This window comes from Sapajus apella, unplaced genomic scaffold, assembly GCF_009761245.1.
Source record: "Sapajus apella isolate SASKATOON/1434 unplaced genomic scaffold, GSC_monkey_1.0 scaffold288, whole genome shotgun sequence".
Taxonomy (NCBI): Eukaryota; Metazoa; Chordata; class Mammalia; order Primates; family Cebidae; genus Sapajus; species Sapajus apella.
In genome coordinates this window covers 58,019-68,926 of record NW_022437228.1, presented here as the reverse complement: position 1 = coordinate 68,926, position 10,908 = coordinate 58,019, and the positions used below count along the sequence as shown (strand labels likewise).

The 10,908-nt window shown below is 48.1% G+C and overlaps 2 gene segments (V, D, J or C); both read right to left on the bottom strand.

Moving 5' to 3' along the window:
- Positions 1 to 865: 865 nt before the first annotated feature.
- LOC116545560 lies at positions 866 to 1,856 on the bottom strand. The segment is given in 2 exon segments: positions 866 to 1,677; positions 1,799 to 1,856. Coding segments are annotated over 2 exon segments (513 nt in total).
- A 5,488-nt stretch (positions 1,857 to 7,344) lies between these two features.
- Positions 7,345 to 10,681, bottom strand: LOC116545559. The segment is given in 2 exon segments: positions 7,345 to 9,453; positions 9,574 to 10,681. Coding segments are annotated over 2 exon segments (507 nt in total).
- Between the last annotated feature and the right edge of the window lie 227 nt (positions 10,682 to 10,908).

Here is a 10,908-nt window from a genome sequence, read left to right as displayed (position 1 = left end):
AGTAAATGCCAGGACCCAAGCCCAGATGTTTAGTTTATTTAGAAATAATGTAACTCATTTAGTTAAATAGCTAGAAGTATGGATTTTGAATTATAGGCTAAGAGTTTGTTCAGCTTTTTAAAAATCTGTCAACATGAGATCACCAATATTCTCATGTGTTGGAGAAATATGTTCTCACTCTGGAAAACGCTAAGGCAAGGAGGGAGGTGATATACAATTTTGTTAAAACGGTCTCTTTACACAGGAATAATGGATATGGTTTTTGTGTTTAAGCCTTGGAAATGGCGTCAGTGACCAGGAAATCATGCTGTGTGCTGTCCTAGGGTCGTTGAATTCCTGAATTTGGGAAGCAAGTCATAGGTCACTTGGAACTTCACTGGGGAAAATGATATTCAGAACCATGTCATCTGCAGGTCACAACAGAGTCTCAACCCGGGCATTTCCATCCCATGCCTGCTGCAGCAACATTCTCCACAGTCTCAGATGAAAAGGCTACCTGGGCCAGGTGTGGTGGCTCATATCTGTAATTCTAGCACTTTGGGAGGCCAAGGCATGTGGATAACTTGAGGCCAGGAGTTCAAGACCAGCCTAGCCAACATGGCAAAATGCTGTCTCTATTAAAAATACAAAAATAAAATAAAATAGCTGGGTGTGGTGGTGCATGCCTGTAATTCCAGCTACTGGGGAGACTGAGGCAGCAAAATCATTTGAATCTGGAAGGTGGAGGTTGCAGTGAGTCAAGATCATGCCATTGCACTCCAGCCTGGGTGGCAAGAGCAAAACTCCATCTCAATTTAAAAAAACAAACGTTATCTGTGCATTTACTCAGGTCTTCTCTAACACCGGAATCTAAGCAATATTTTGTGATTTCTAGTGTGTAAAACAACATTTTTTGTCATACTTATCCTAGTATTTCATGTTTTATGCTATTTTAAATGTATTGACTATTCAATTATTGATGGTTCGTTGCTGATACAGAGAATACAATTCCCTTCTGCATTCCTGTATTGTATCCCAAGGCTCATATTAAAACTCTCAGACCAGCAGCATCTCTGAGTCACTTCTAGACTCTGAGCTGAGATGAGCCCCAACGCACGCTTCTTGCCTTCTTCAGTGTCAACATTGAGATATTTGATCCCTGAGCAAGGGATGTCTGCCTGTGAAATGTGTGCAAGGCAGGACCTTGTGAGACCTACTTGTCAGTGGGAGCTCAGGTGCTGTTAGTGTGGCAACAGATGTCACCCCCTGAGCTAGACTTAATCAGAGCCACCAGCAGTGGTGACTGCACCAGGCCAGGAGAGCAGAGGAGAGGTTTTTGTCTCACCACCTCATGGGCCTGGAGCACTGTGTGAGACTTAGAGCTGCCGTGCCATGTAGAGCAGTAATAGTCAGCCTCATCCTCGGGCTGTATTCCAGAGATGTGCAGAATCCCTGCATTGGCTGATGCATCGCTGGATCCAGAGAAGCGGCTGGGAACTCCAGAGCCTTGGCCCTTATCTGAGTCTGAGTGGTAGTACAGGAGATACCGAGGAGGCTTCCCTGGCTTTTGCTGGTACCACCTTATCCAAAAGTCGCCAACACTGAAGCCACTGCTCAGCGTGCATGTGAGTCTGGCTGAAGCTCCAGAAGGTTCAGAATGGGAAGATGGCTGAGTCAGCACAGGCTGGGAGAGGGAACCTGAAAACACAGGCATCATGGATGGTAAGGCAGTGCCCAGGGTAAAGTTTCTCATAGGTATGAGCCACAGGGGATGGTGTAGGTTGGACACTGAGAATCAGTTTATAAGGACTTTCCTTACCTGTGCAGTGAGAGAGGAGCATGAGAAGGAGAAGAGTCTGGGCCATGGTCACAAAGCCCCTGAGCCCCAACAGTGGGCCTGGGCTGCCCCAGGTCTCCTTTTCTTCTCCATCCTCTGCCAAAGGAGGGGCTGCTCATGCAAATGTGTTTGCAAGGACTTCCCAGCCCTCCCCGCGCCCCTGCCCCAGCCCAGGAGCTAAAGCCTAGCTCATACTGCAGGCTGAGGAGGACGAAGGTTTGGTTTCCCCCCTGGGAGGAAGCACCTGCTGAGACCATACATAGGTCTCTGCTTAGGGGACTCTGCCAGGCCAGAGAGGACATAGCTCCTAAGTCACCATCAGTGAGCACAGGACACAGGTGTCTTGGAGTGAGTGGTTCTTACTAAGCAGCTGTTTAGGGACCATAGGGCAGCCCCACAGCACCCCCTGCTGGTTACAAGGCACGCACCTCCTGCTACGGTTTGGATGTGTGTCCTCTCTAAAGCTCCCAGTGAAATGTAATCCCCAGTGTTGGATGTGGCACCTGATGGGAGGTGTTTGCGTGACAGGAGAGGATTCCTCAAGGCTTGGTGCTGTCCTCATGACAGTGACCGAGTTCTTGCAAGATCCGACTGTTTAGATGTGTGGAACCTCCCCTCTTACTATCTTTCTTGCTCCCACTCTGCTGTGAGAGATGTCTGCTTCCACTTCATGTTCCACTGAGTAAAATATCCTTGAGATGTCCTCAAAAGCCAAGCAAATGCAGACACCGTGATTCTTGTATGGCCTGCAGAACCAAAAGCCAATTCAACCTCTTTCATTTCTAAATTTTCCAACCTCAGATATTTCTTTGTAGCAATGCAAGCATGTCCTAACACACATAATTGATACTGACAAATAAAGTATTTCCTGCCTCCCATTGTATCTGAACTCCCACATATGTGTTACAGTAAGGAATAAGCCTTGTTTTACAGCTTGACACCAGAGATAAAGAGGCCTTGTTGCCTGAACAGGACCCAGAGAATAATCTGGAATGGCTGAAGCCTTAATATTTCCCAGAAGCGGAATGTGAGGGAAGCATTCGGTAAGAGCTGGTACCAGCACGTGTCACAGGATCCAAGAATGTTGCAGCTCCTAGAGCAGGAGGTGGTGACCTCCTGCCAAAGACCCTGACTCTGAGGACTGCAGGGCCAACAAAGACTTTGCCCAGGATCCTGAAGTGAAGAGCGTAGAATCACAGAGATGGAGAGCTTCGGGGCCAGCCCACAACCCAGCCTGATCACCCAAGGAGATAGCGTTCCCTGTGTCTGTGGATCCTCCCCTAAATGCAGACTTCAGATACCTGTGCACTGAGAGATGAGAGCGAGAGGAGAGAGATTAGGCATAGTGAAGATGCCCCAGAGCTTTGCTTCTTGAGTCAATCTTCTGAGACAGAGATACCCACGTTTCTCTTATCTTTTCTCTCTGATGGAAGATGATCCCTTCTTCAAATTATTTTCCACCCCTCTGACTCCCCCACATCCCCTCTCTGAGCCATGAATCAGGACCCTCTGCCTTGGAGTTTCTTGGTGGGGGTCATGAGTCTGGTAGACTTCTGATGTGTGGTCCCCAGGCACATGGGAGGAAGAAAACCCTGGCCCCAGGGAGGCTGAGCAGAAGGCCAGATGTGTCATTCATAGCTGTTTCCTCACCATTTATCTCAGAGGAGGGGCCACAGCAACCCCCTGGTGGCCCTGGTACACTTTGCACCATGTCCAAGAGGTAACGCCAACCTCCTGCCTGAGGGAGGCACCTGCTCATGGAGGGCGCTTTGGTCAGAAGGTTATGATGGACCACATGTGGCATTGGGCCTTTGATAATGGGCTGGACAGAAGTGCCAGGTTGGAGCCTAGGGTCTGCACAGTCACCTTTGCTTGTACCCACCCAGGAATCTTCTCAGGAAAACACAAAATTAAACATGTAAATGTAAACAGGATATTTGTGCAACCTCATCTACTGAATGCTGAAATTATTTTAGTGTCTTAATAAAAAAATACAATTGCCATGGTTACTTATATTAAACCACGAGTTTTAAAGTAATTTTCTTAGATATACTGCATACTTTATGATGAGCATTTAATTATGAAGTTATTTTTCATATTGTGTTGGCATTATAAAAAGCTATCTTTTAAACTAATTTTTGAAAGTATATAAGATAATGTATTTTATATAGCTTTTCTACTTCTTGCAAAAGTCTTATTCATGGTTAATAAAATCAGAACAGTATAAGGTCTTTTCTTCTTTGTGTGTGTGTTTGTCTGTGTGTGTGTAATATAAGATATACACATATATTCTATATATATACAGAAATGTACACCTATATCTTATATTACACACACACATATATATATACACATATATGATATATGTGTATATGTATATATATATAAGATAAAAATATACAAATATATGTTTGTATACACATATAAATTTGAACTTAATATGCTTTTTGTTCGTGTTACTTCTTGTATTGCTAGAAAAAAATGTTACCCAATATCTGCATGAGCCATAATCACGATTCTTTTTCCAGTTCAAAAGGAAATGGTGCTGCTATTTCAACATTAGGGATGTGCGTGTGTGTTTTCATTATTTATGAGTGGACATTATTAACACATTAAGACAGTATCCTACACTTTTTGTTTGTATAAGGGTATGTTTATACACATGCACATATATAGATATAGATATTTAATACAGGAATGGTGACTACTTGTCTTCAAAATTTATCTTAAATTTTTAAAAAATTATTTTATGAAAAGAATGAGAGTGACTAAGAAACAACCCACCAGGGCTAAGCAGCTGACTTGGGCAAGGGTTGGGGGCTGCACAGGGAAAACATCTCACTGGGTGCACCGAAGGTTTTAGTGTCACAGTGCCGGCAGAACTGCATAAGCTTGATGTCTCTGTCCCAAGATGAGCAGGGATAATCAGCCTCATCCTTGGGCTGGAGCCCAGAGATGCTCAGGAAGGCAGTGTTCACTCAATATGGGCCGATGACTGTTGTCATAGACGAGGAGTTTGGGATCCCTGCTGGGAACTTCTGGTATCAGGACCATGCCCTTGCCCAGTGTTACTGCTACTTCCAGGGCAGGAGCTGGTGATCATCTGCCCACACACTCAGGCACTGCAGATGGCTAAAGTCAGCACAGATTGGGCCCCGGGCCCTGGACGTTAGGACAGACAAAGGGTAAAAGAGGCAGGACAGCAGGACAGTGGGCACAGACACACACACAATCCTCGGTCCTTTTATCCATAGTCCTGATGCCTGGCCCCAGACACCTGTGTAGCAAATAAGAAGAGCAAGAAGGGGAAAATGGCAGGCCATGGTGGGTACCTCCATACAGCTCTGCATCCTGAGGACCCTCAGCTGGGCCTGAGCTGCCCAAGTCCCTCCTCCTACCTCCTGCAACCCAGGGCGAGTAGGGACACTTCATGCAAACAAGCCTCCTCCCTTGAGCTGTCCAAGCCCCACCATGGGACGTGACACTTAACTCTGCCTGGAAAGCTGACCCTGGGAGGGTGCAGACTTGGGTGGGGCTGTTATGTGGTCCACAGGAACCTGTGAGGATACAACTGCTGGCTACAGTGGGTCAGGGCAGAGAACTCCAGCCCAGGGCCAGGGAGTAGCTTCCAGCTTGGATCCAGAACACAGGCCTCAGTGTCCCCTGCTGCCCAAGGCCCAGATGCACCCATGTATTCTGTCCCTTCCAGTGCCCATTCTGTCCTCTCCATGAAAGGATGGAGCTGGGCAGCGTCCATGCCGCTTAGCACCTGAGTCTCAAGTTTTCACACAGCCCTTCTCCCCCTGCACTCACCTGCCAAGCTCGCTGTGTGAGCTTTATAGGAGAGGCCTGGAGCTCCTCCTCCCTGAGGAGCCTCCCCTAGGGGCAGCAGAGCAAGAAACTCAGAAAGGACAGGGCAGCACCAGCCTCTCCCTCTAAGCCTCCGTCCTCCTGTCAGTCCCTCATTCACATATGTTGCAAAGAAAAAAATAAATTAAGCCCACATTGTAGAGACCTTAGCCCCTTGACAGCTGTGCCTTCATTGTCCACAGCTAAGTACCTCTCTTCTTTCTCTTCCACACTAGCCCTAGGCCAAGCAAGAGTCCGACCTTTCAGAATGCTGAGCCCACATTTCCTCAAGTAACAGACTTCCACTACCACAATCATATCCTGAGGAGCAGACATCTAGATAAAAATATTATAAGCAAAGATTATGGAAAGTACTTTTGTCGTGGGAATTGAGAGACAGGAGAGACCGATGGGTGAAACAGGAGGATTTTATTGAAGTGGCCACCAGCTCAGTGGATTAACATCCAAAGGCTGAGCCCCGAACAAAAACAGAGCTTCACTTTTATGCATGCAACTGAAGGGGGTTGGCACTGAACTGGCAAGGCAGGAAAGTGAGCTCATAGAGGCAGAACAAAGGCAGTTTATCAAGTAGTGAGAGCTATTGCAGCTTAGACAAAACTCATGGACTTCAGCATTCCACACAGATGGGAAAAGAGGAATTTATAGAACTTTTACAACCTTTGCAAAAACATAGTTACTTGACAGAACAAAGAACAAGCCAAGGAAATAGAGGGTGTAAGGTTTATTATTCTCTGTAAGGATTACTGCCGAGTTTAAAATGAAGAAACTGAGGCCTGAATGAGAACAATTAGACGCCAATTTATTCAGCTCCCTGGCGAGGTTCTACGGTCCAGGGAAAGGGGGCCAGAGAAGTAGCGCCTGACTCCTCTCAGGCATGGGGTTATATAGGGAGGGAAGGCGCTCTGATTGGCTGTGGAGAACAGGACGCGGACGTGGCAAGCTGCTATAGGTAGGTAGGCGGGATTTCCTGTGAGCAGGTTGGATGGGGCAATGTGCTATTGGGTGGGTTTTGGTGGGGCTTCTTTTAAATTTTGGCGGGGTTTTCCAACCGGTGGCTAGGTGCCCAGTGCAGAGTTTAGTGTTGAGTGCACAGGTGAGCGTGGCAAAGCTAGATGCTGAGTGCACATTCTGGTGACGTAATTTCAGGCGTGGAGACGGATGGGCGTGTCCGAGCTCCCGGAGAGGCAACTGGCCTTACAGAGGGTACTTGTTAAACTTTTTCTTATCTCTGTTCTGGGAGGAAATGCTGTGGTGGGGGGATTCTGGAGCCAGTCCCTTGAAGGCTTTGTAGATAGTGCTATCAGAGCTCTGCCTGGGCTCTGCCTATCTCTAGGCCTTGGAGTGAGCCAGCCTGGGAAAGTTGTTTTTCTTTATAGTTTCTGCTTCACTTTCTGTAATACCCCTGAAACTACCTATTAAACAATTACCACCCCTCCTCTACCCAGCCCTAGTAATGAGGGGAGGGATGGCAAGCTGAATGACGCAGGAGAGCCCAGGGTCCAGGACTCCATCACGATGCAGGAGGGAGATGCGCAGAAAGCAGCTCCACAGTGGCTCTTGGGAGATATTGCTTAACCAAATGAAAGCTTCCTGTGTGTATTTTTTAAAGATGGGGTTTCACCATGTTGATCAGACTGGTCTTGAGCTCCCGACCTCAGGTGATCCACCCATCTCGGCCTTCCAAAGTGCTAGGATTACAGGCATGAGCCACCATGCCGAGCCGCTTTCTGTGCTTTTTATCCTTCTAGTCTCCAAAGAACTGAGATGCAGTCCAGCATCATCCCAGCCAAAGAAGCAGAGTAGGGGAAGAATTAAGGTTCATGGGATTAAAGTAGAGAGGGTGAACAGTGATGGGTTCCAAAGCCCCATTCTAACTGGGAGGTTGATTCTGTACCTCAGGATCCAGAAACTCCTTGGGGATGTCTTCTGAGGAGCGAGAGGAAGCAGTTTCCCTAGGGTTTCAGAGCTCAGAGAATGATCCACAAGGCCTGGACAGGGGATATCTACAGGACTGGGAAGATGAGACTCAGATCTCCTGTGTCACATGGGTAGGGACTGTGTTCCCCTGGACGTACCCATCTTGCACATGGAGGGGGGTATCTTAGCCTCTGCAGGCAAATGTTCTATGTGCATTGGGAGGCCATTAAGAAAAGGTTTATTTTCACTGGCCTCTTCAAGATGAGCTAAATTAAGGTATCAGACCCACTGGAAGCACAGTGACAACAGAAACCAAAACTTGTGCAAGTGTTACTAACAATAGGCACAGGACAGTGATGGATTTAATGGAGGAAATGGAGGGCAGATTTTTATGTCACATTCCCGTGGAATGGGAGCTCACAGTAGCATCAGGTTGTATTCAGCTGTGACAGTGATAGTCATCCTGACCCTCAGTCTGAAGCCCAGAGGTGGTCAAGAATGATTGACAAAAGAGAACAGACTTGGACCCCTGAAGGTCAATCACTCCAGTCCTGGGTCGCAAATTCAGGGTTCCTCTGGAGCCATCAGTGCCAGTTTCCATGGTAACCCTTAATATCTCTGCTGTTCCCTGTTCAGGAGAAAGTGACCGCAGGATTTGGGCGTATCAAGAGCTTCACATAGGGAGTTTCACTTGCTCAGGTTGAGGAGTTTCTGCTGTCTGTTGTCCCACAGATTCCACTGCACTGCCAAGATGGTTGGAAAGCTCCAATGGGGTAGGAAAAGAGAGAACACAAGTCAGTGTTTGTGAACTCAGGGGGTCCTCATGTTCCTGAGTGGAATGAGCTGGAAGGAAGCCACATTCATGAGCCCTAGGAGCCTCCGTGCCACCTTCTCACAGCCCACAAAGAGGTTTTCTGGCCCCAGTAGGTTCCCCCATGCGCAAACCCATCCTATTCTGACAATTTGACAGGTAAAAGAATTTGCAAGTGAAGCAGGTGACTTCTAGGCCTGGCATTTCTCCCAGGCCTGTGACCTCCATGATATTTCACACCTGAGTGCCTTGTCCCAGGGCACAGGGAGCATCACACAGCCCTGACTGCAGATACCTTGGTGGGAAGGGAAGGTCTCTTTGTTCATCCCTTGAAGAACAGAGTCCATGCGGTAGGGAACGGTCCACCTGCTGACTTGGTGTTTGGGCTCTGAGCAAGATTTGCTCCAGGGAAGGCTCATGTTTTTGCTTTTGTTTTGTTTTCTCTCTCAAGAGAAAAGAGTCACAGGGTTTGGTATTAGCATGTGTACACAAGCAGGCAATGTCTCAGCGTTATCAGGAGGTTTATGTTTTTGCTTTTGTTTTTACTTTTTCTGAGACTTTAGAAACATTGAATGGGAAATCGAGAGTACAATTGTTTTAAACCAGAGAATGCTTCCAAGTAGATGTTGTACATATGAGGAATGTCTTAAAATTGAAGTTTTTCACAGAACAAGGCCCTAAGCAGGCTGGGGTTTTTGTCCCACTTCCTCATCTGCCTGTGTCACTGTGTGAATGCCAGTATCCCAGGTGTGACAGTAATAATCAGCCTCATCCTCAGACTGGAGGTTGGAGATTGTGAGGTAGCGGTCAGCCCCAGAGCTGGAGCCTGAGAAGCGATCAGGGATTCCATCCCCTTTGTTGTAGCTTCCACTACCTGTAAGCTCCATCACATACCGAGGGGCCTTCCCTGGCTGCTGCTGATGCCATGCGATGGCATAGCTACTGTGCCCACTGCTCAGAGTGCAGGTGAGCTTGACTGAGGCTCCCAGGGCAGCAGAGGCAGAGGGTGATTGAGTCAGCACAGGCTGGGAGACAGACCCTAAAAACACAGACACACATTATATTCTGGAGGAAGAACAAGAGATATCAACATTTTTGGTATGAGTTTGGGAAGTGGTGTCAGCGTGCTGGGGATGAGGATGCTGAGGGTCCTCCTGACCTGTGCAGTGAAGGAGGAGAGTGAGGAGGAGGAGGAGTGTGGTCCAGGCCATGGTGCAGACTCCCCAGAGCGCTGCTGAGGCAGCCAGACTACAGGTCTCTCTTATCCACCCTGTAGCCCCAGAGGAGAGTGAGGGGCCCTTCATGCAAATGTGCTCCTCTTCCCCTGCCCAACCATATCCCTCCCTAAGCCTATGTGCAGCCTCTGTGGCTGGGTGTTATTTCTGGGTGGCGTGAGCCTGAGCTGAGCCTTGCCTGGGGCTCCCCAGGGACCCAGAGAAGACCCAGCTGGCGACCCCAGTCCGGGGTACAGACCAAGCTCAAGTATTTGTTTCCTTGGCTTCCCGCCCCACAGAGCCCTCACTGGCAGGCCCCACAGCACCCCCTACTGCCCAGGCCAAAGCCGATTGTGTTTGTGATTGGAGGCTAGGGGTCCTGACAGAGGCTCCTGCCCCCACCAGGGCCTGACCGTTGCCGATTCCCTGTCCGAGGGCGGAGTGAGAGGCCTTCTCATGGCAGCCTCCTACCTCATCTCAGTCTTTAGTTTTCTATTTGGGCCTCCTTTGTTGGAATAAGACACACAATTCTCCCCATTTTATAAAGAGTCCCTAGGGGAAGGTTGTCTCATATCCAAACTATGCATAAAATAAAAAGCACATTTGCTGAGAACAGGGACAGTTCAGTCATGCACCCACTTCCCCATGAACTCATGAAGCCATGTTTCTCTCTCCCTACTTGACTCTTCAGGAGATCACACATAGGGAGCAGGCTGGTGAGCACTTGGGAGGACCCGTCCTTTAACCTGACTGACTGCTTCCCTGGATGATCTGGTAACATCTGAGAAGAGAAACAGGGAGTAGAAGGAGAAGCTACTTGAGGAGGAGGAAAAGAGAAGCAGTGGCCTCGGGCCGTCTTCTGTAGTAAGAGATTAGAGAGGTTTCAGAAAGAAGAGGGAATGTGAGCGACAACTTTCAAGAAAAGATATGAAAAATGCCCGTGGTTTTTCTTCTAGAAAGATTTCGGTGATTGACTGAGGATGTCACAGGAGAGGAGAGAAGTGGAATGTGGAATAAAAGGGAGAGAACAGGAGAACTGAGAAAAGTTGTGAGTCAGAGACAGGGAAAAGAGAGGTGAGGAGGGTCCACACTCTGTAAGCCACACCAGTGCGGAGATTGGGCAGGAGCCGGTTGGGATGTTGGTTCAAGAGGAGGTTTGAGGTGTGTTTGCTTTCATTTCTCTTCATTTCTTAAAGGAAATAGAGCCCCTCTCAACTTCCCACCTGCTCTCTCGGAACATGTCTCTGCCCGGACTTGTGGATAGTTCTTTGATCATAATC